Consider the following 23,324-nt stretch of genomic DNA (forward strand, 5'->3'; position numbering starts at 1 on the left):
GTTGAGATGTGGAAGTCTTTGTGTCACAGAGGCAGAAGGGAAAGATGAAATGTAAGAATGTATTAGCTTCTCTTGTGAATGAAAATGCTTCTAATTCATGTGTCCTCAGGCGTAGCACCCACCTGACTGGAGTTAACAGCCCCGTCCCCTGTAAAGTACATCACCCAAGTGGACATTAATCACGGGCAATGCTGGACATTGGGGTGTATGCTGGCAGGGGGTGGGGGGGTATCACAACTGGATAGGATCCTAACCACATCACCACCATATATAAACTTACCCGGGGCAGCATAGAACCATTACATATCATCAAAACAGGTGGCACTGGAGTGAGGCAACTTCTCGCGAGCTGTCCCCAGCATGCCTCTAATTCCATCTTTTACTCTAGTTCTAAAAACTTAGCCCTAACTCATAAAGTTTATTTATTTATTAGTCACAAGTAGGCTTACATTAACACCGCAATGAAGTTACTGTGGAAATCCCCTAGTTGCCACACTCCGGCGCCTGTTCGGGTACACTGAGGGAGAATTTAGCATGGCCAATGCGCCTAACCAGTATGTCTTTTGGACTGTGGGAAGAAACCGGAGCACTCGGAGGAAACCCACATAGACATGGGGAGGACGTGCAGACTCCACACAGACAGTGATCCAAGTCAGGAATTGAACCCAGGTCCCTGAGGCAACAGTGCTAACCACTCTGCCGCCCCTTTTTGGATCCTTTTATGGACCTACCTTATATTAAGCTGATCTTTCTCTACCCCCTAGCTATGACTGTAACACCACATTGTGCGCCCTCCCCATTCCTTCTCCCCTATGTACTCTATGAACAGTATGCTCTGTTTGTATAGTGCGCAAGAAACAATACTTTTCACTGTATACTAATACATGTGACAATAATAAATCAAATCAAATATATCAAATTATCAGCCCCCCCTCCCCCCCCCCCCCCACCCCCGCACCCCCAAGGGGGATGTACAGTGGCACAGTGGTTAGCACTGCTGCCTCACAGTGCCATGGACCCGGGTTCGATTCCAGCCTCAGGTCACTGTCTGTGTGGAGTCTGCATGTCCTCCCTGTGTCTGCGTGGGTTTCCTCCAGGTGCTCCGGTTTCCTCCCACAGTCCCAAAGACGTGCTGGTTAGGTACATTGGCCACACTAAATTCTCCCTCAGTGTACCTGTACAGGCACCGGAGTGTGGTGACGAGGGGATTTTCACAGTAACTTCATTGCAGTGTTAATGTAGGCCGACTTGCAACACTAATAAATGAACTTAAAACTTAAGGAACACTGGCGAGATTTCCCCCTCTCAGTTTCCAGGCCAATTGTACCCTCATGAAGATTAACTAAGCAGGGCTCAAATCATAGAATCATAGAATCCTACAGTGCAGAAGGAGGCCATTCGAGTCTGCACCGACCATAGTCCCACCCGGCCCTATCCCCATAACCCCATGCATGTACCCCAGCTAGCCCCCGACACTAAGGGGCAACTTAGCATGGCCAATACACCTAACCCGCACATCTTTGGACTGTGGGGGGAAACCGGAGCACCCGGAGGAAACCCACGCAGACACGAGGAGAATGTGCAAACTCCACACAGACGGTGGCCCGAGGCTGGAATTGAACCTGGGTCCCTGGCGCTGTGAGGCAGCAGTGCTAACCAACGTGCCAGCGTGCCGCCAAATCTCAAATCTCAAACCTTCCTGTCCCCAAATGGATAAGATTAAGATGATTTGTTTGATTTGTAAAAGGATTTCTGATAGCGCAATCTAACACTGGTCAAATTCTCTATTTCACCAGTAGATGGCAGCAGCTTCCTGCTTTGCCCTTATTCGAAGACAATCTGGGACCAAATTAAATGTTATTTGGTCTTTCAAGGCTGCACCTTTATCTTTAATGTGGAGATGCCGGCGTTGGACTGGGGTAAACACAGTAAGAAGTCTAACAACACCAGGTTAAAGTCCAACAGGTTTATTTGGTAGCAAAAGCCACTAGCTTTTGGAGAACTGCTCCATCTTCAGGTGAGTGGGAGATCTGCTCACAAACAGGGCAGACAGAGACACAAACTCAATTTACAGAATAATGGTTGGAATGCGAGTCTTTACCTATGAACCATGCAAAGTTTCGTTGACCTCAGGCAGGATTTTCCGATTTTGGGGTGAGAGCAGCCAGAAAATCCCACCCTGTGCGTGAGTGTGAGTGTGAGCGTGTGTGTGAGTGTGAGCGTGTGTGTGAGTGTGAGCGTGTGTGTGAGTGTGTGTGAGCGTGAGTGTGTGTGAGCGTGGGTGTGAGCGTGAGTGTGAGCGTGAGTGTGAGCGTGAGCGTGAGTGTGAGTGTGTGTGAGTGTGAGCGTGTGTGTGAGTGTGAGCATGTGTGTGAGTGTGAGCGTGTGTGAGCGTGTGTGTGAGTGTGAGCGTGTGTGTGTGTGTGAGAGAGAGAAAGGCTGTGTGTGTGAGAGTGTGTATGTTTTTGTGTGCCTTATGAGTATATGTGGAACGCGCATGTGTCTGTAAGAGACTGTGTGAAACTGCCTGCTTATGAATGTACCTGGGAGTGTGTCTGTGAGATTGTTTGTGTGTGTGTGCGTGTGTGCTTATGTAGAGTACAGGGTACCCAATACACATAGAATCATAGAATCTCTACAGTGTAGAAGGAGACCATTCAGCGACTCTGCGCTGTCATGTGTCGTGAAGGCCACCTTGGAAAACGCTTACCCGAAGATCAGAGGCCGAATGCCCGTGACCAAGGCGGCCTTCACGACACACGACAGCGCAGAGTCGCTGAGCAGAAACTGACAGCCAAGTTCCGCATACATGAGGACGGCCTCAACCGGGATGTTGGGTTTATGTCACACTATCAGTAACCCCCACAGCTTGCCTCCTGGACTTGCAGAATCTCACTGGCTGTCCTGTCTGGAGACAATACACATCTCTTTAACCTGTGCTTAATGCTCCCTCACATTGTCTGTATCTTTAAGACCTGGTTGGCTGTAGAGATTTGTATTCTAATCAGTATTCTGTAACTTGATTTTGTGTCTCTGTGCCCTGTTTGAGGGAACAGATTTCCACTCCATCTGACGAAGGAGCAGCGCTCCGAAAGCTAATGGCATTTGCTACCAAATAAACCTGTTGGACTTTAACCTGGTGTTGTTAAAACTCTTACTTTGTTTGAAATGGCAGTGGGACGATGGCCCTAATCTCCAGGCCGCTTCCCACTTTGTGCATTGAGATTAGAACCCTCACAGCAGAACCGTTCACAGCAAGCGCTGAGGCAGGAGTTACAGCCGGGCAGTGTTTCCATGGTGACTGGTTTAGCACCATTGAGGCTCCTGAACTGATTTATTACTTTGATGTTCCTTTGAGAACGCTGCGACAGAGAATGGAAAAGTACTTCACTCTGTGCTAATGGGAGTTACCTGATATTTAATCTGCGCTTTATTAAGTGAAGCAGATTTCTCCATTTATTAGCAGAGGAAGTCTGGGTGATTAGGTTGGCGCTCTCTCTCCTTTGGTAATGTATGATCATAGTGTAGAATTTAAAGCCAGCCCTTGTTTTCAACCGCGGTAGATTCCTTCCTCCCCTTGCTGCGGGTTTGCACTGTTGCCCAGAATGAGTGACCAGGGCCGAATGGCCTCCTTCTGCTCCTGTTTCAAATCTTTGTAGATTCTTTTAATTTGATTTGATTTATTATTGTCACATGTGTTGGGGATACAGTGAAAAGTATTGTTTCTTGCGCGGTATACAGACAAAGCATACAGTTCATAGAGTACTTAGGGGAGACGGAAAGGAGAGGGTGCAGAATGTAGTGTTACAGTCACAGCTAGGGTGTAGAGAAAGATCAGTTTAGTATAAGGTAGGCCCATTCAAAAGTCTGATTTTAGCAGGGAAGAAGTTGTTTTTGAGTCGGTTGGTACGTGATCTCAGACTTTTGTATCTTTTACCCGACGGAAGAAGGTGGAAGAGAGAATGTCCGGGGTTCGTGGGGTCCTTGATTATGCTGGCTGCTTTCCCGAGGCAACGGGAAGTGTAGACAGAGTCAATGGATGGGAGGCTGGTTTGAGTGATGGATTAATCTTCGTTCACAACCTACAAGTAAATCAAAGGTTTCCGAGGATAGATGGGAATGTGGAACTCAATGCAAACAGATGAGCCATGATCTTATTGAATGGAGGAGCGGGCTCAAGGGGCCGAATGGCCTACTTCTACCGCTTGCCATTCTGTTCTTCTTCCTCTTTGCCCCAGCTGGCACCATTTGCCCCTGGGTGACTCACTCAAGAGTGTTTCGTATGCCTCAACCCAAACAGCGTGTGCCATCAGGGCTATTCGACCCTGGAAGGCTCATCCCAGCCTCTGCCTAATTTTGCCTATAATCAAAATAGCAACGCAGAATGGTTAAAGGACAAAAAGAGGCCGTTCGGCCCATCTGAAGGAACAATTCAAGCCGTTGGGGCCAGTTAGTTAGATATGTTCAAGAGGGAGCTGGATGTGGCCCTTGTGGCTAAAGGGATCAGCGGGTATGGAGAGAAAGCGAGAGTGGGATAGTGAGAGTGCATCAGCCATGATCATACTGAATGGTGGTGCAGGCTCGAAGGGCTGAATGGCCTTCTCCAGCACCTATTGTCTTATGTTTCTATATTCACCGAGTACCATTCCCCTGCCTTCCACTCACAGCCCTGCAAATGGTTTCCTTTTCAGATAATGACCCAATTCCCCTTTGAAAACCCTACCTCCTTCACACTCCCAGGTGGAACACTCCAAACCCTGGCCACTTGCTGCGTGAAAATAAGATTTCCTCGTGTTCCCATCACTTCTTTCATCAATTACATTCAATCTGTGCCCTCTGGTTCTCAATCCTTCCACCAACGGGAACAGTTTCTCTATTTTACCTCTCTTTCCCCCCTGCCTCCCCCCACATCTTCATCCGTCACAATTTACCCTCTGATTTCAGCTTCTCTGCCGTTTGGCCATTCACACCTTCTATTCTCTCTATGGGCTGCCATTAGCAGCCTTTCCCCTGGTTTCTGTGACTATGACTCATCTTCCATTCCCTCCCCCCTGCAGTATAAATATCTCCCACTTTCTCTGCCTTTTAGCTTTGACAAAGGGGTCGTCTGGACTCGAAACATCAGCTCTTTTCTCTCCTTACAGATGCTGCCAGACCCGCTGAGATTTTCCAGCGTTTTCTCTTTTGGTTTCAGATTCCAACATTGGCAGTAATTTGCTTTTATCCTCTCTTTGGGAAGAGTTTCTCCCTATCTAATCTGTCCAGACCTCACCTGGTTTTGAACACCTCCTTCAAAACTCCTCTCAACTCTCTCTTCTCCCAGGATAACAGTCCTCTCCGATCTGTCGACGTGACTGAAATTTCTCATCCATGGAACCAGCCTCATCAATCTTTTCTGCGCTCTCTCTAATGCCTTTGCTTCTTCAGACTCTAATGGCATTAAGGTGAATGGGGAGAATGCAGGGATATGGCATCGAGGTGTGCGGGTTAGGTTGATTGGCTATGCTAAATTGACCCTAGTGTCAGGGGGATTAGCAGGGTAGCTGCATGGGGTTACGGGAATAGGGCCTATGTCGGATTGTGGTCGGTACAGACTCGATGGGCCGAATGGCCACCTCCTGTACTGTAGTGATTCTATGACTCTATCAAGGATCAACCACGATCACATTGAATGGTGGAGCAGGCTTGATGGGCCGAATGGTCTACACCTGCTCCCACTTTCCCTCCTTCCCAAAGTCTGGTGCCCAGAACTGGAAACAAACTCCAGTTTAGGTTGAACCAGGTCACGTTTAACATAACGATAAAAGCAAAATGCAGCGGATGCTGGAATCTGACAGAAAATGCTGGAAAATCTCAGCAGGTCTGACAGCATCTGTGGGGAGAGAATAGAACCAACGTTCCGAGTCTGGATGATCCCCTTCACAATCTCACTCTGTCAAGGAGGGGGACCCGGTGGAGGTTGAGGGGAGCGAGGCAGGTTCACAATTCATGGAGGATGACTCCGGTGATGGGTCGGAGGATGATCTTGGGATCGCGCAGGACGAGGACTTTGAGGCAGGGAACTGGTTCATTGTGGGCAGCACGGTGGCACAGTGGTTAGCGCTGCTGCCTCACAGTGCCAAGGACTTGGGTTCGATTCCCGGCTTGGGTCACTGTCTGTGCGGAGTCTGCACGTTCTCCCCGTATCTGCGTGGGTTTCCTCCCACACTCCAAAGATGTGTGGGTTAGGTGGATTGGCCATGCTAAATGGCCCCTTCGTGTCAGGGGGACGAGCTAGGGTAAATGCATGTGGTTACTGAGATAGGATGGGGCCTGGGTGGGATTGTGGTTGATGCAGACTCAATGGGCCGAATGGCCTCCTTCTGCACTGTAGGGATTCTGTGAGTCTATTCATAGAGGGATTAGGGATGCGAGGGATGCATTGATCCAGCGAACCTTCAGCCAAGGCGTGGAGGCTGACTCAATCCAGTGGGAATGTCCCGCTCACAACGAAACTTCCCTTTCGAGCCCAACGCAGGAATGCCGCAGCACGCAAACCCCTCACATTACAGATGTGTTCAACATCTGGCCAGTGTACAAAGCACACGGCAAACCCAACCCACTGAATCAAGGAACGTGTCTGTGTGAGGTCACATTAACACAAAAAGAGCGTCCAAATATTCCAAACCTAACACAAAACTCCAAGTCACGAACTGAAATAATGTCGCGGGATGCACCCCTGTTGTGCCTAAGATGCCTTGGGTGCTGTGTCTCGGTGCCCCCCTCCCCCTCGCTGGCTGGGGTAATGGAGGCAGCCAAAAGAGAAAATGCTGGAAAATCTCAGCAGGTCTGGCAGCATCTGTGAGGAGAGAAAAGAGCTGACGTTTTGAGTCCAGATGTCCCTTTGTCAAAGCTAAAAGGCATCGAAAGTGGGAGATATTTATACTGTAGGGTGAGGGAATGAAAGATGAGTCATAGCCACAGAAACCAGGGGAAAGGCTGCTAATGGCAGCCCACAGAGAGAATAGAAGGTGTGAATGGCCAAACGGCAGAGAAACTGAAATCAGAGGGTAAACTGTGACAGATGAAGATGTGGGGGGAGGGTGAGAGGGATAAAATTGAGAAAAGGGAGGGAAGGGAAGCAAAGGGGGAGAAAATGTAAGGAAACGGAGGATAAAATAGGAGGAAAGATTGGGGCGGGGAAATGGAGGCAGTCCATTGTTGTCATGGTAGCTGTGATGATCTTGGCGCTCTGGTCACCGATGCCTGATTGGCTTCAGCTGGGGTGGAGCATCCAGCCCCATGGCTGGGCATCCTTAGAGGCAGCAGCCACTGGCAGAGGGGCAGAGGGGTTCCTGCCCTTGGCAGAGCACCCTGAGAGGAGCCCACAGAGACAGCAACGTGTGGTGTGTCTGTATCTCGCTGCTCACCCTTTGTGGACGTGCACCCATCGCCCACACTGGCAGCGACCTCCAGAGGTCAGAGCCGGTATGCTGGTTTACAGGTCCGAGCAAGACCCCTGAGGGTGTCCCTGACGCTGCCTCTCCACAAGTCACCACTCTCCCAATGGCTGTGCGCTTGGAGCTCAGGGTCAACGCAATGTTCACACTCCTCAATGAGAGAGATCCTCAGGGATCTTCCCACACATCCCACAGCCAAGTAGAAAAGCTCGAGAGCTTCAAGTTTTTAGATGTCCAGATCACCAACAGCCTGTCCTGGACCCCCCATGCCGACACTATAGTTAAGAAAGTCCACCAACGCCTCTACTTTCTCAGAAGACTACGGAAATTTGGCATGTCAGCTACGACTCTCTCCAACTTTTACAGATGCACCATAGAAAGCATTCTTTCTGGTTGTATCACAGCTTGGTATGGCTCCTGCTCTGCCCAAGACCGCAAGGAACTACAAAAGGTCATGAATGTAGCCCAATCCATCACGCAAACCAGCCTCCCATCCATTGACTCTGTCTACACTTCCCACTGCCTCGGCAAAGCAGCCAACATAATTAAGGACCCCACACACCCCAGACATTCTCTCTTCCACCTTCTTCCTTCGGGAAAAAGATACAAAAGTCTCAGGTCACGTACCAACCGACTCAAGAACAGTTTCTTCCCTGCTGCCATCAGACTTTTGAATGGACCTACTTTGCATTAAGTTGATCTTTCTCCAAACCCTAGCTATGACTGTAACACTACATTCTGCACTCTCTCCTTTCCTTCTCTATGAACGGTATGCTTTGTCTGTATAGCGCGCAAGAAACAATACTTTTCACTGTATACTAATACATGTGACAATAATAAATCAAATCAAATCACTGGACATAAAGCATCTGCCGCTTGAAGGACGTCTCCAGATGCTCATCATTGGCCTCAGACCACATTCCAACTCAAGGTAGGTGTCCTTTCATCAAGAAATATAGAAATGAGTCACTATCTGTGTGGAGTCTACACATTCTCCCCGTGTCTGCCTGGGTTTCCTCCGGGTGCTCCGGTTTCCTCCCACAGTCAGAAAGACATGCTGGTTAGGTGCATTGGCCGTGCTAAATTCTCCCTGTGTACCCGAACAGGTGCTGGAGTGTAGCTAGGGGATTGTAACTAGGGGATTTTCACACCCTACACAATTGCAGTAAGACACCCCTAACCCTATGCTCAAGCTCTCTCAGCACTGCACTGGCGCATCGGCCTAGATTCTCTGCTCCGATCCTCAAAGTGGGCCTGGTACCTTTCTGACTCAAGAGGTGAGAATGCTACCACTGCGCTGAGGAAACTTGGACTCCTTACTGCAACTGCACACTTGTCAATGGAATAAGAAACACTGCCCTTTGAAAGCACTGGATTAAACAGACATACCACACAGACTTCTCACCGCATGTTTTGTGCAGTAACGTGTAAATGAGTGTATTTCTGGAAGCCAAAGTGCCTTTTCCTGTGCTGTACCTTGCTTAGAATCATAGAATCCCTACAGTGCAGAAGGAGGCCATTTGGCCCATGGAGTCTGCACCAACAACAATCCCACCCAGGCACTATCCCCATAACCCCACATATCTACCCCACTAATCCCCCTAACCTAAGCATCCTGGGATACCAAGGGTCAATTTAGCATGGCCAATCAACCTAACCGGGTTGGAAAGTGGGAGGAAACCCAAGCAGACACGGGGAGAATGTGCAAACTCCACACAGACAGTGACCCAAGCCGGGAATCGAACCCAGGTCCCTGGTGCTGTGAGGCAGCCGTGCTAACCACTGTGCCACCGTGTCACCCCTTCTCTGTTTCTTTGTTCATTGCCCCCTTTAGGGAAGGAAATCTGCTGTCCTTAGCCTGGTCTGGCCTACGCATGACTCCAGATCCCACAGCAATGTGGTTGGCTCTTAATGGCCCTCTGAAATGGCCTGGCCAGTCACTCGGTTGTGATACACACCTACAACCCAGTTTCAATTGATTGACTCGAAGCCACATATAAACCAACCAAAAAAAACAATTTGTTTGAATCAGTGTTCATTATTGTCCCTCTTTTCACAGGATACAAAAAAGTAACAAAGACGACACATTTCACCAGACAAGGAAAGACCCATTGAGCGAACAGCAAGATAAATACAAGAATCAGTAACAAGTCAATATATTAAATAATATTCAACAGTAAGAAATTTACAATTCCACTCTTCAATATAATGTCTGTACAATGAATAAATATTGTCCCAAAAAAGATTCAATTGTTTTTACAAAACAAACTTTTCTTTTTCAAAAAAAATTCAACGCAGTTCATTTGAAAGTGAGTCATATTCTTTGCAAATTCAAAAAAACACAAACTGTTTCCCGCCAAAGGATGGCTTGGAATTTAATTGTACAATTCCATTGGCTCCAATACCACCACCCCACCGAAATATGTAAAAAGAACCGCCCATTGGTTAATACATAGTAAGGAATCATTGAGGGTTGGCCATCATTTTTTGGTCACAACCAATTGCAGTTGACGATCTTGCATCAGATGTCTCCCAGCCAAAAGAGAAAATGCTGGAAAATCTCAGCGGGTCTGGCAGCATCTGCAAGGGGAGAAAAGAGTTGATGCTTCGAGTCCAGATGACCCTTTGTCAAAGGGAAGGTCCTTTAGCCTTCCTTTGTCAGAGCTTTTACAAGACCATAAGACATAGGAGCAGAATGAGGCCACTCGGCCCATCGAGTCTGCTCCGCCATTCAAACATGGCTGATATTTTTCTCATCCCCATTCTCCTGCCTTTTCCCCATAACCCCTGATCCCCTTATTAATCAAGAACCTATCTATCTCTGTCTTAAAGACACTCAATGACCCGGCCTCCACAGCCTTCTGTGGCCAAGAGTTCCACAGATTCACCACTCTCTGGCTGAAGAAATTGCTCCTCATCTCAGTTTTAAAGGATCGTCCCTTTAGCCTGAGGTTGTGCCCTCTAGTTTTTCCTACTAGTGGAAACTACGTCCACTCTACCCAGTCCTCGCAGACAAAGGGTTATCTGGACCCGAAACGTCAGCTCTTTCCTCTCCTTACAGATGCTGCCAGACCTGCTGAGATTTTCCAGCATTTTCTCTTTTGGTTTCAGACTCCAGCATCCGCAGTAATTTGCTTTTATCAGATGTCTTCCAGTCTGTGGTTTGATTGGTGACGTCAGGCCAGGAGAAGATCAGTCTTGTTTCCCAGGGTTAAAATTCTCCGAGCTCGGCACGGCACGCAGTCGGGTAAGCCCTCCCGCTGGCCGTGTTCTCTTCGGGCATCAGAAAACCTCTGAGGGTGGCGGGGAGGACTCTTCATAAGCAGGACTCAGAGAGAAGGTCAGAAGGAATCTCAAACCCGGTCAAAAGTCATCATTCTCCTTTCTCTCTTCTCAGAGTTCCAAGGTGATTCTAGGCTGACTGTACAAGGTAACTAGGTGAGTCACCTCCAGAGCTACGAGCTCTGCAAACAAGAGTCTATATTACAATGACAAGTTTAGCGTTCTGGTTCCACTTTAATAACCTCTGATATCGTGGAGAAAGCAATCTACCGGGCCAGTCATTGAGGGCCAATGGTTCTTGTCTTCATGGAGAACCAGTGTTTCTGAACCCTCTACCAGGCCGATAATCTTCTTACATGCGCACTATTGCTCAGCGTGACTCAAAGCCATGTCTCTGAATACATGACCTCACCCTCATCGTTACCCTCTCTCCCCAAACGGAGTGGATCAGTTGTCCATCAGAGAGAGTTCCTTCTCAGCTCCACAATCCATTTGAGTGCATCGCCTTTCAGTTTCTCCAATAAGACAATAAGTGCCTGTAATATGATGCTTCCAGTAGTCGCAGTGGCAGACTATATTGCACATTTATTCGTAACACTGATTTTTTTTTTAATATAAAGTTTTGGAGAATCCAGCAAACACAGGGAAGCCCGTCCCAAACCGGAGGAGTTAGAAGATACTTTTGGTAATCTTCAGTCCCTTTTGCTTCATTCTTGGCAGCGTTGAGCTGGAAACATGCTTTGTCTTGCCTGCTTTTGAGTGACCCCTTTTCTTTAGCATAAAGTCATAGTTGGCAGATGAGTTCATGGCGTAAAATACATTCGCGTTGTCAGGGATTTTCAGTTCTGAAACAGTAAGGAAAGGTTAACGTGTTAAATTCCCTTTAATTCCACAATCAGATGCACCATAGAAAGCATTAGAACATAGAACAGTACAGCACAGAACAGGCCTTTCGGCCCACGATGTTGTGCCGAGCTTTATCTGAAACCAAGATCAAGCTATCCCACTCCCTATCATCCTGGTGTGCTCCATGTGCCTATCCAATAACCGCTTAAATGTTCCTAAAGTGTCTGACTCCACTATCACTGCAGGCAGTCCATTCCACACCCCAACCACTCTCTGCGTAAAGAACCTACCTCTGATATCCTTCCTGTATCTCCCACCACGAACCCTATAGTTATGCCCCCTTGTAATAGCTCCATCCACCTGAGGAAATAGTCTTTGAACGTTCACTCTATCTATCCCCGTCATCATTTTATAAACCTCTATTAAGTCTCCCCTCAGCCTCCTCCGCTCCAGAGAGAACAGCCCTAGCTCCCTCAACCTTTCCTCATAAGACCTACCCTCCAAACCAGGCAGCATCCTGGTAAATCTCCTCTGCACTCTTTCCAGTGCTTCCACATCCTTCTTATAGTGAGGTGACCAGAACTGCACACAATATTCCAAATGTGGTCTCACCAAGGTCCTGTACAGTTGCAGCATAACCCCACGGCTCATAAACTCCAACCCCCTGTTAATAAAAGCTAACACACTATAGGCCTTCTTCACAGCTCTATCCACTTGAGCGGCAACCTTTAGAGATCTGTGGATATGAACCCCAAGATCTCTCTGTTCCTCCACAGTCTTCAGAACCCTACCATTGACCCTGTAATCCACATTTAAATTAGTCCTACCAAAATGAATCACCTCACATTTATCAGGGTTAAACTCCATTTGCCATTTTTCAGCCCAGCTTTGCATCCTATCTATGCATTCTTTCTGGTTGTATCACAGCTTGGTATGGCTCCTGCTCTGCCCAAGACCGTAAGGAACTACAAAAGGTCATGAATGAAGCCCAATCATAGAATGTCATAGAATCCCTACAGCACAGAAGGAGTCCATCAAGTCTGTACTGACTACAATCCCACCCAGACCCTATTCCCGTAACCCCAATCCATCACGCAAACCAGCCTCCCATCCATTGACTCTGTCTACACATCCCGCTGCCTCGGGAAAAGCAGCCAGCATAATCGAGGACTCCACACACCCCGGACATTCTCTCTTCCACCTTCTTCCAATGGGAAAAAGATACAAAAGTCTGAGGACACGTACCAACCGGCTCAAGAACAGCTTCTTCCCTGCTGCTGTCAGACTTTTGAATGGACCTACCTCATACTGAGTTGATCTTCCTCTACACCCTAGCTATGACTGTAACACTACATTCTGCGTTCTCTCCTTTCCTTCTCTATGAATGGTATGCTTTGTGTGTATAGCGCGCAAGAAACAATACTTTTCACTGTATACTAATACATGTGACAATAATAAATCAAATCAAATCAAATGAAATCAATCTTCTCTTCCTGAGCAGCTGAATGCGTGGTATCTAGCTAGGGAGTACCACTCTACAAATGCCAATATCTCACTCAGTGGCCATGAGGTGTGTGTGTTGAGCAGGGAGGTGAGTATTGACTGCTGGTCTAGTGTATTCAGGCCGCACTGTAACACTTGCAGCTAGCTTCCAGCAGGGGTCAGTGGCTGATGGAATCAGGCTGATTTTAACCTTCTCTATGCCAGCGGCAAGCGTTCCTGTGGCGCAGTGGGTTCGCATCCGTGCCTCTGAGCCAGGAGATCTGGGTTCGAGTCCCACCCCAGGACTTGATGGTCAAGGAAGGTGCGTTCATAAAACGGCCAAACAGGGTAAGTTTGGGCGGCACGATGGCACAGTGGTTAGCACTGCTGACTTACAGCGCCAGGGACCCGGGTTCAATTCCGGCCTCGGGTCACTGTCTGTGTGGAGTTTGTACATTCTCCCCATGTCTGTGTGGGTTTCCTCCGGGTGCTCCGGTTTCCTCCCACAGTCCAAAGATGTGCGGGTTAGGTTGATTGGCCATGCTAAATTGACCCTAGTGTCAGGGGGATTAGCAGGGTAAAAATATGGGGTTACGGGGATAAGGGATGGGTGGGATTGTGGTCGGTGCAGACTCGATGGGCCAAATGGCCTCCTTCTGCACTGTAGGGATTCTATGATTCTAAGTGTCAACTTTCAAAATCCTTCCAAACACAACAATGGCTGCCGGTAAGAGTGGTAGAGACTCCTGGTCGGCCATATTTGATGTGGAGTGGCGCCCCTCAAGGTATTAATCCCTGGTGACAAACTAGTGACCTGTTCCAGGATTTCCTAGCTAAAGTCTGCCTTAAGAGAGAAAATGCTGGAAAATCTCAGCAGGTCTGGCAGCATCTGTAAGGAGAGAAAAGACCCTTTGACAAAGGGTCATCTGGACTCGAAACGTCAGCTCTTTTCTCTCCTTACAGACGCTGCCAGACCTGCTGAGATTTTCCAGCATTTTCTCTTTTGGTTTCAGATTCCAGCGCCCGCAGTAATTTGCTTTTATAAAGTCTGTCTTAAGTGCACCACAAGGTGAGAATTGGAATGTCAGAGACTGCGAAAACCAGTTGCAGAGAATCAGTTGCTGCCTGGTTTTGAATCGGTTAATTTAACACAGGCTGCATGTTTAACCTGAGCCCACACCTCAGGGGCGGCACGGTGGCACAGTGGTTAGCACTGCTGCCTCACAGCGCCAGGGACCCGGGTTCGATTCCCACTTGGGTCACTGTCTGTGCGGAGTCTGCACATTCTTACCCATGTCTGCGTGGGTTTCCTCCGGGTGCTCCGGTTTCCTCCCACAGTCCGAAAGACGTGCTGGTTAGGTGAACTAGCCATGCTAAATTCTCCCTCAGTGTACCCGAACAGGCTTCATTGCAGTGTTAATGTAAGCCAACTTGTGACTAATAAATAAACTTTAAGAAACCATCTGTCTGGCTTAGCGCTGCTGCCTAACAGCGCCAGGGACCCAGGTTCAATTCCGGCCTCAGGTCACTGTCTGTGTGGAGTTTGCATGTTCTCCCTGTATTTGCGTGGGTTTCCTCCAGTTTCCTCCCACGGTCTAAAGATGTGCGGGTTAGGTGCATTGGTCATGCTAAGTTGCCCATTAGTTTCAGATGGGTCATCAGGGTAAATGCATGGGGTTACAGGGATGAGGCCTGGGGTGGGATTGTTGTCAGTGCAGGTTTGATGGGCCGAATGGCCTCCTCCTGCACTGTAGAGATTCTATGATTCTATGCTGATTCGTTGACACCAGATTAGGACAGCCAATAATCTCTGGGTGTTGTTCAGGCATCTCTTTCTATAAACCAAAATGAATTCCATATCACCTGTACTCTAGAACAGGAATATTAACTCAAAGTGGACTGCGCAGTGCTTGTGTTACGTACATACCCTTGTCCTCTGCGATGAGTTGCACCAACTCGTATTCCTCGGGCCTATCGCCGTCTAAGTTGTGTTTGGCCATCGCCTTCCGAATGACAACAGGCGTCTTATCCTGACTGGTCACCTGGAACAGAGAGTTTGAACACTTTTAAAAGGCCAGCTATCGAACTCGATGCTCTAACCAGTGCTATAGATTCCTGCTGGTTCAGTGTATGAGGGTTCAGTCCCGTCATACACATAGAAACATTGGGTGGAATTTTCCAGCCCTTCTGTGAATTTTCCAGTCCTTCTCGCATTGGGTCCTCAAGCGGCGGGGCAGGCAAGCCGTGAAAAATGCGAGAAATAGACTTTGGCGGGACCAGTAGATCCCATCGATAGCGAGCCACTGGTAACATAGGAAGATAGAAAATAGGAGCAGGAGTAGGCCATTCAGCCCTTCGAGCCTGCTCCATCTTTCAATGTGATCCTTTATCTCAAAACCATACTCCCACTCTCTCCCATGGACACATTTAGTGTCTAGAAATCTATCTATTTCCTTCTTAAATATCTTCAGTGACTTGGCCTCCACAGCTACCCATGATGGAGAGTTCCACAGGTTCATCACCCTCTGAATGAAGGAATTTAAGGACGGCACGGTGGCACAGTGGTTAGCACTGCTGCCTCACAGCATTAGGGACCCGGGTTCGATTCCCGGCTTGGGTCACTGTCTGTGTTGAGTTTGCACATTCTCTCCCCGCCCCCCCCCCCCCCCCCCCCCCCCCACCCACCTGTGTCTGCGTGGGTTTCCTCCGGGTGCTCTGGTTTCTTCCCACAGTCCAAAGATGTGCAGGTTAGGTGGATTGGCCATGCTAAATTGCCCCTTAGTGTCCAAAGATGTGTGGGTTGGGGGATTAGCGGGTTAAATATGAAGGGTTACGGGGATAGAGCCTGGGTGGGATTGTGGTCGGTGCAGGCTCAATGGGCTGAATGGTCGCCTTCTGCACTGTGTGGATTCTATGAAGCCAAGCCCCTGGTGCTGTGAGGTGGCAATACTAACCACCGTGCCACCCAGGGAATGAGTAAACAAAACCTATCCAAACAAGTTGGCCACATGTGCGTCTTAGGGTGGCACAGTGGTTAGCACTGCTGCCTCACAGTGCCAGGGACACGGGTTCGATTCCCGGCTTGGGTCACAGTCTGTGCGGAGTCTGCACATTCTCCCCGTGTCTGCGTGGGTTTCCTCCGGGTGCTCCGGTTTCCTCCCACAGTCCGAAAGACGTGCTGGTTAGGGTGCATTGGCCGTGCTAAATTCTCCCTCATTGTACCCGAACAGAGGCGCCGGAGTGTGATGACTAGGGGATTTTCACAGTAACTTCATTGCAGTGTTAATGTAAGCCTACTTTGTGACTAATAAATTAACTTTAAACTGTTGAGACTGACCCATTACACACCTGTCGCAATTTTACCACCCCGCCCGCCCGAGGCTCGCCAGATTCCGCCCGAGGCCAATGGAGAATTGCCGCTCTGCGAGCCCTGCCCGGGGCTGGCGAGACGGTAAAAATTCCGGCCACCATCTCCCCGCTCCCACCCCAGCCGTCGCGCAATGAAATAAAAGAGGAGCCGTGCGCGAGGCCGGAGACTCACCAGAATGCTCTTGTACATGTTCCCGTTGTCGATGTCCAGGCTGACTCGAATGATACAGCAGTCGTCCACCTGCTGGTTATAAAGTGGCAGAGAGAGTGTGGAGTAGCTGGATATCCCCGAGACCGAGCGCTTGTGCGTCCGGGAGGACGTTATGGGCGTGGAGGAGACGGAGGAAGAGGAGGCACTGCTTGACCCTGAGCCGATTCCAGACGTGTCCAAAGAGGACAGCGACGTAGATTCCCAGAACTAAAAGAAAAGTTAAAAATAAAAATAAAAATGAGGTTTGCCGTGGGGACCGACTGGCACCGAGAGCGCCCGGTCTGATCTCGGAATGCGGCACCTTCCGGCTTAACGCCAGCGCGGGTATCCTCCAGTGATCAGTGCCAGGAAAAAAAATTCCGGGGATGAAATGAAGCTACAAACCCGCTGGATCAGGGGGTTTACAGTGAACCTCCGCCCTTGGCTCCTGCAATGCCCTTGGCTTCCGAGTGCCTTCCCGACATCAGTGCCAAACCACACTAACAGCAGTTACCTTTCACAGTCAACGTCAAAGAATTATGGACAGCTCCAAGTGGTCTTTTATTTTATTACTTATTTCCTTTGTGTTTTTGGATTTCCCAGTGTGGAGACAAGAAGACTGTCTGGCCTGCACACGATCAGCGTACAAAAATTCTTGTTCCGTGGTAGATCTACAAGGACCTTGCCTGTACATGGACCAACAGCATCAAGCAATTGGATCGTCGGTGGGAAACAGACCGAGGCGAAGGCAGACAATGCCCTTCGAGGTGACTGCAACAACTGGGAGCAGACAGCACGCTCTTCCAGACCTCCCCGTGTGCAAGTTTAAATAGCGTGTTGTTTGCATCTAAAACCGCCATGCCTCTTTAGAGACACCAGGTCGCTGTTTTACACTTGGACTTCCCAAGCAGGCTCTCTTGCACTCCATGCTTGCTGGCTCCGCTGAAGTCTCACAACACCACGTTAAAGTCCAACAGGTTTATTTGGAATCACGAGCTTTTGGAGCGCTGCTCCCTCATCGGGTGAGTGGAGAGGTAGGTTCGCAAACACGGCATATATAGGCGAAGACACAATTGCATGATAATGGTTGAAATGCAATTAAAGTCAAGTTAAAGTTTATTTATTAGTCACAAGTAGGCTTACATTAACACTGTAATGAAGCTACTGTGAAAATCCCCTAGTCGCCACACTCCGGCGCCATTCGGGTACACTGAGGGCGAATTTAGCATGGTCAACGCACCTAACCAGCATGTCTTTTGGACTGTGGGAGAAAACTGGAGCACCCAGAGGTGAGAAAGGGGAGACTGTGCAGACTCCCAGCAGACAGTGACCCAAGGCCGGAAATTGAACCTGGGTCCCTGGCGCTGTGAGGCAACAGTGCCAACCACTGTGCCACCGTGCCGCCCTATATATGCCGTGTTTGTGAACCTCTCTCTCCACTCACCTGATGAAGGAGCAGCGCTCCGAAAGCTCGTGATTCCAAATAAACCTGTTGGACTTTAACCTGGTTTTGTGAGACTTCTTACCGTGCCCCTCCCCAGTCCAATGCCGGCGTCTCCACCTCATTCGCCGTGCCAGTGGACGGAAGCCTTCCAGCCCGTTCTGCCGGGACCCGGGATTGGTGGACGCTTGTTACCGTTTCCGCCTGATGCGCAGTCCTACCTTTTTCTCCTGGGAGTCCGGCGACTCCGATATGAAGCTGACATTGATCTCTTCCACGTCGGAGTTGCTGGAGCCAGCTGAGGTGACACTAACGGAATCTGTCGTGTCCCCGCCGCCCAGGTACGGTCCATACTTGAGCTGCTCGCAAGATCGGGACTGGGCACCTGTACCAGGAGCGTCCGCCGTCGGTGTCTGCCGGCTATAGATGCCAAAGGAAAGGAAGCAGAAAAGAGTTACAAAGAGCCGACCTTTTCCATAAATCTACCTAACACTGAAATCCCATTCTGGGTAGGCCTTGATGTTGTGCAGTATTGTAAAGTGGGTTCAGGGCAAATCTCTTCCCCTTTTCACAATTTCTGTTTCCATTGACTTGAACACAAATAAAAGACAGGCTGCTGACTGGCTTTCCCCCACTTTACAGGGTGCAGGGGTGGCACGGTGGCACAGTGGCTATCACTGCTGCCTCACAGCACCAGGGACCCGGGTTCGATTCCCGGCTTGGGTCACTGTCTGTGTGGAGTTTGCACATTCTCCCCGTGTCTGCGTGGGTTTCCTCCGAGTGCTCCGGTTTCCTCCCACAGTCCAAAGATGTGCGGGTTAGGTTGATTAGCCAAGCTAAAATTGCCCCTTAGTGTCAGGGGGATTAGCAGGGTAAATACGTGGGGGTTACAGGAATAGGGCCTGGGTGGGATTGTAGTCGGTACAGACCCTATGGGCCGAATGGCCTCCTTCTGCACTGTAGGGATTCTATGAATCTATGAAAGTTACGAGAACGGTACAGGGACGAGGAACTTCAGTTAAGTGTGAAGAAGCAGGACTTGTTCTCTCTTGAGCAGAGGCGGTGAAGAGGGGTTTAGATGGAGTTAGCAAAACCATGAAGGCTTTTGATAGAGTGAATGAGGAGAAACTGTGTCCAGTGGTAAGGGGACCGATTTCCCCACCCAGGGTTACGATATTTGAGGCTCAGGGAGGGGGTGAGGGGGGATAGCGTTGATGAGCGAGTTGTTGTGATCTGGAATGCAGTGGTTTAAGGGATGGCAGAAGCAGTTCCAACATCAATTTTCAAAAGGGGGTCGGATCAACACCTGAAGGAAAAAGGTGCTGTGGGAGGTGGGGAAAGGTTGAGGGAATATAGAAAGGATATTATTAAACTAGAAAGTGTGCAGGAAAGATTTACTAGGATGCTACCGGGACTTGATGGTTTGAGTTATAAGGAGAGGTTGGATAGACTGGAGCGTAGGAGGCTAAGGGGTGATCTTATAGAGGTCTATAAAATAATGAGGGGCACAGATCAGCTAGATAGTCAATATCTTTTCCCAAAGGTAGGGGAGTCTAAAACTAGAGGGCATAGGTTTAAGGTGAGAGGGGAGAGATACAAAAGGGTCCAGAGGGACAATGTTTTCACACAGAGGGTGGTGAGTGTCTGGAATGAGCTGCCAGAGGTAGTAGTAGAGGCGGGTACAATTTTGTCTTTTAAAAAGCATTTAGACAGTTACATGGGTACAATGGGCAAAGAGGGATATGGGCCAAACGCAGGCAATTGGGATTAGCTCAGGGGTTTAAAAAAAAGGGGCGGCATGGACAAGTTGGGCTGAAGGGCCGTGTTTCCATACTGTGAACCTCTATGACTCTATGAATGGGTCTAATATGGTGACTGGACTGAATACCCTCATGTCTGTCCCATGTCAGAGACACAGCGCAGCGACGGCAATGCAACAAATAACACTCACTCGCTCCACCGCTTAATGATACCGGTGTTCTTCTTTGCCTTCAGAGTGTTGCTCGCGGACTCTGCCAGAGGCTCGATTTCACAAGACAGATTGTAGCTGGAACAGTAATGATGATAACAATATTACATTTCCTAATTAGAACAGCAAGCTCCATCCTTCAATCAACTCGACCTGAACTCACCCTCGCAAAACCTCGATCGCGTCCCTAACCAGATACTCATCCAGAATTAGAACCATAGAATCCCTACAGCGCAGAAGGAGACCAATCGGCCCATCGAGTCCGCACCGACCACAATCCCACACAGACCCTATTCCCCATGCATTTACCCCAGCTAGTCCCCCTGACACTAAGGGGCAATTTAGCATGGCCAATCCACCTAACGTGCACATCTTTGGACTGTGGGAGGAAACCGGAGCACCCGGAGGAAACCCACGCAGACACGGGGAGAACGTGCAAACTCCGCACAGACAGTGACCCGAGCCGGGAATTGAACCTGGGTCCCTGGCGCTGTGAGGCAGCAGCGCTAACCCACTGTGCCGCCCACTAACCCAAAATGGAGGATATTGCCGTGCCATTTGGCTCATCTCAGGGGTATGACCCAGCTGAACTATACCCGGAACATTTCCCCTAAAGGCGCGACTGACAACAGCGCTAACAGTGGCATCTCTTCCACGTTTGCGCCAGTGATCCGCCCCCTACCTTTCAGCCTCGGTCAGTCGCCCCACGCTTCGAAACCACTCGACAAAGCGATGTTCCGGTGTAAACGAGTAATTATTGCAGGCGGATTGCAGCAACTTAATCTGGGCAATCACTTCAAACTCCTGGGAAAAAAGACAAAACGTTCATCGATCCCATGAATTAGCACTTCAGGAGGACAGTATGGTGAGCACGTGTGTGTGAGAGTGTGAGCGTGAGTGAGTGTGAGAGTGTGTGTGAGTGTGTGTGAGAGTGTGAGTATGTGAGTGAGTGTATGTGTGTGTGAGTGAGTGAGTGTGAGTGTGTGCATGAGTGTGTGAGCGTGAGTGAGTATGTGAGTATGTAAGGGTGTGTGTGAGTATGTGAGTGAGTGTATGTGTGTGTGAGTGTGAGTGTGTGTGAGAGTGTGAGCGTGAGTGAGTGTGTAAGAGTGTGTGTGAGTGTGAGTGAGTGTGTGTGAGAGTGTGAGCATGAGTGAGTATGAGTGTGTAAGAATGTGTGTGAGTGTGTGTGTGAGTGAGTGTATGTGTGTGTGAGTGAGTGAGTGTGAGAGAGTGTGAGTGAGTGTGTAAGAGTGTGTGTGAGTGTGTGTGAGAGTGTGAGTGTGTGTATGTGAGTGAGTGTGTGTGTTTGTGAGAGAGTGTGAGCGTGAGTGTGTAAGAGTGTGTGTGAGTGCGTGTGCGTGAGTGTGTGTGTGAGTGAGTGTGTGAGTATGTGAGTGAGTGTATGTGTGTGTGAGTGAGTGAGTGTGTGAATGTGAGAATATGTGTGTGGTATGTGAGTGTGTGTGTGTGTGTGGTATGTATATGTGTGTGTGTGTGTGAGCGAGTGTGCGTCTGGGCACGTGTGTTTGAGTGTGTGTGTTTGTGTGTGACTGAGTGTGTGTGTGTGGTGTGTGTGCGTTTGTATGTCTGCGTGCGCGTGTGTGTGAGGGTGTGTCTGTGAGCATGTGTGAGCACGCACGTGTGTGTGCATGTGCGTGTATGTGTATCACCAACGGCAGGACTGGAAAATCCTGCTGGCAGGAGGGGCTGGAAAATCCCACCCAGTGTATTTGGCACCTTACGGGGCCACAGTGATGGGGACTGTTAAATCACATACCTTGCGCCTTTTTTCAAAGTTGATCAATCCTCCCTGCGGATTAGAAATGAACAGATTAGTTGAGGTTCAACGCATTCTGTTTTGTGTCTCTCTCTCTCCTGGGCCTGACATACACCCTTTAGTGACCCCAGTGGCCATCCTTCATGTGTCTGCCTGGAGTGTCTGTGGTGGTCAGCTCTTCATAGAACCATAGAGAAGGTGCGGCCCATTGGACACTGAACCAAACGTGGACTGCCCACTGTTGGGGTGGTGGTGGGGACCCTAATGCTCAGACATTAAACAACTACAACTTGCATTTACACAGTGCCCTTCGCATGGCAAAACATCCACCGGCGGCTCACAGGACTGTTATCACACAGGATTTAACACTGAACCATACAGGGAAATACTGGGACGAGATAGGTATTAAGGAACATCTTAAAAGAGGTGTGGACAGAGAGAGAGACAGGGAGATTCAGAGTGAGGATTCTGGAGCTTAGAGCCTGAGCATGGACACCAGGCAGTTAGCAGTGTTGCCTCACAGTGCCACAGACCCGGGTTCGATTCCCGGCTTGGGTCACTGTCTGTGTGGAGTCTGCACGTTCTCCCCATGTCTGCGTGGGTTTCCTCCGGGTGCTCCAGTTTTCTCCCACAGTCCGAAAGACTTGCTGGTTAGGTACATTGGCCGTGCTAAATTCTCCCTCAGTGTACCCGAACAGGCGCCGGAGTGTGGCGACTAGGGGATTTTCACAGTAACTTCATTGCAGTGTTAATGTAAGCCTACTTGTGACACTAATGAAATAAACTTTAAACTGTTGGTGTGAGGAAATGTGGGATGAGCAAGTGACCAGAACTGAAGGGGATCAGTGGTCTGGGAGGATGGTAGGGCTGGAGGAGGTTACATTGCTTGGGGGTGGGTGGGTGAGTGGGGAGCATAGGGGTGGGCAGAAGTCCACGGAGGGTTTGAAGCAAGGATGAAAGGCTGTGATTCCCCTGACGTATGACTCAATCCTACAGTAAGGATAGGTAAATGTTTGAACAGTAAAGGAATTAAGGGTTATGGTGAGCGGACGGGTAAGTGGAGCCGAGTCCACGAAAAGATCAGCCATGATCTTATTGAATGGCGGAGCAGGCTCGAGGGGCCAGATGGCTTCCTCCTGCTCCTAGTGCTTATGTTCTTATTCTTATGTTGTTATGTAACTGAGCCTTCAGGGAGTCACTTTTTAATTAAGTTGTGTATGTCGAGAAGTGACATATTCCAAATGATTGCTTAACACATTTAACACAATTAAACACAGCAATTGACCCATTTAAAGCCAACAGTTAATTCCTTACTTAATCCAGTGGAGAGAGAGAACACATTAACATCTGCAGTCAAATGTCACAAGCGGTGGTGGTCTACGGCTATGACTGTTTGTGATATAAAATTGGAAGAAAATGCCAGACTGTTTTTCACTTACATCCAGATGATCTTTCACTGCAGTGTCCAACATAACCAGGTCAGTGAGAAAGGTCCCCAGGTATGGGATCGTACCCTGCATGACACC

General features: G+C 49.1%; 1 protein-coding gene across 8 annotated transcripts in view; it reads right to left on the reverse strand.

The window, feature by feature from the left end:
• The window catches only part of LOC144502412 (ral guanine nucleotide dissociation stimulator-like), a 301,219-nt gene that overhangs the window by 175,645 nt on the left and 102,250 nt on the right, over window positions 1-23,324 (reverse strand). For 2 of the 8 annotated variants that reach the window (XR_013499339.1, XR_013499337.1), the window contains exons 11-19: window positions 23,238-23,324; window positions 21,799-21,831; window positions 20,701-20,822; window positions 20,001-20,096; window positions 18,271-18,469; window positions 16,591-16,836; window positions 14,977-15,091; window positions 10,531-11,566; window positions 9,465-10,009 (exon numbers count right to left, since the gene is read on the reverse strand). Coding sequence is in view for 3 of the 8 variants with exons in the window: in XM_078226289.1 (XP_078082415.1) it covers window positions 11,391-11,566; window positions 14,977-15,091; window positions 16,591-16,836; window positions 18,271-18,469; window positions 20,001-20,096; window positions 20,701-20,822; window positions 21,799-21,831; window positions 23,238-23,324 (1,074 nt within the window). In the remaining 5 variants the exon portion in view is untranslated. Of the gene's footprint in view, window positions 1-9,464; window positions 11,567-14,976; window positions 15,092-16,590; window positions 16,837-18,270; window positions 18,470-20,000; window positions 20,097-20,700; window positions 20,823-21,798; window positions 21,832-23,237 lie in introns of those variants that run through there. The other 6 variants (XM_078226289.1, XM_078226288.1, XR_013499340.1 and 3 more) reach the window with 5 other exon arrangements.

This window comes from Mustelus asterias, chromosome 13 (assembly GCF_964213995.1).
Source record: "Mustelus asterias chromosome 13, sMusAst1.hap1.1, whole genome shotgun sequence".
NCBI classification, from domain to species: Eukaryota; Metazoa; Chordata; class Chondrichthyes; order Carcharhiniformes; family Triakidae; genus Mustelus; species Mustelus asterias.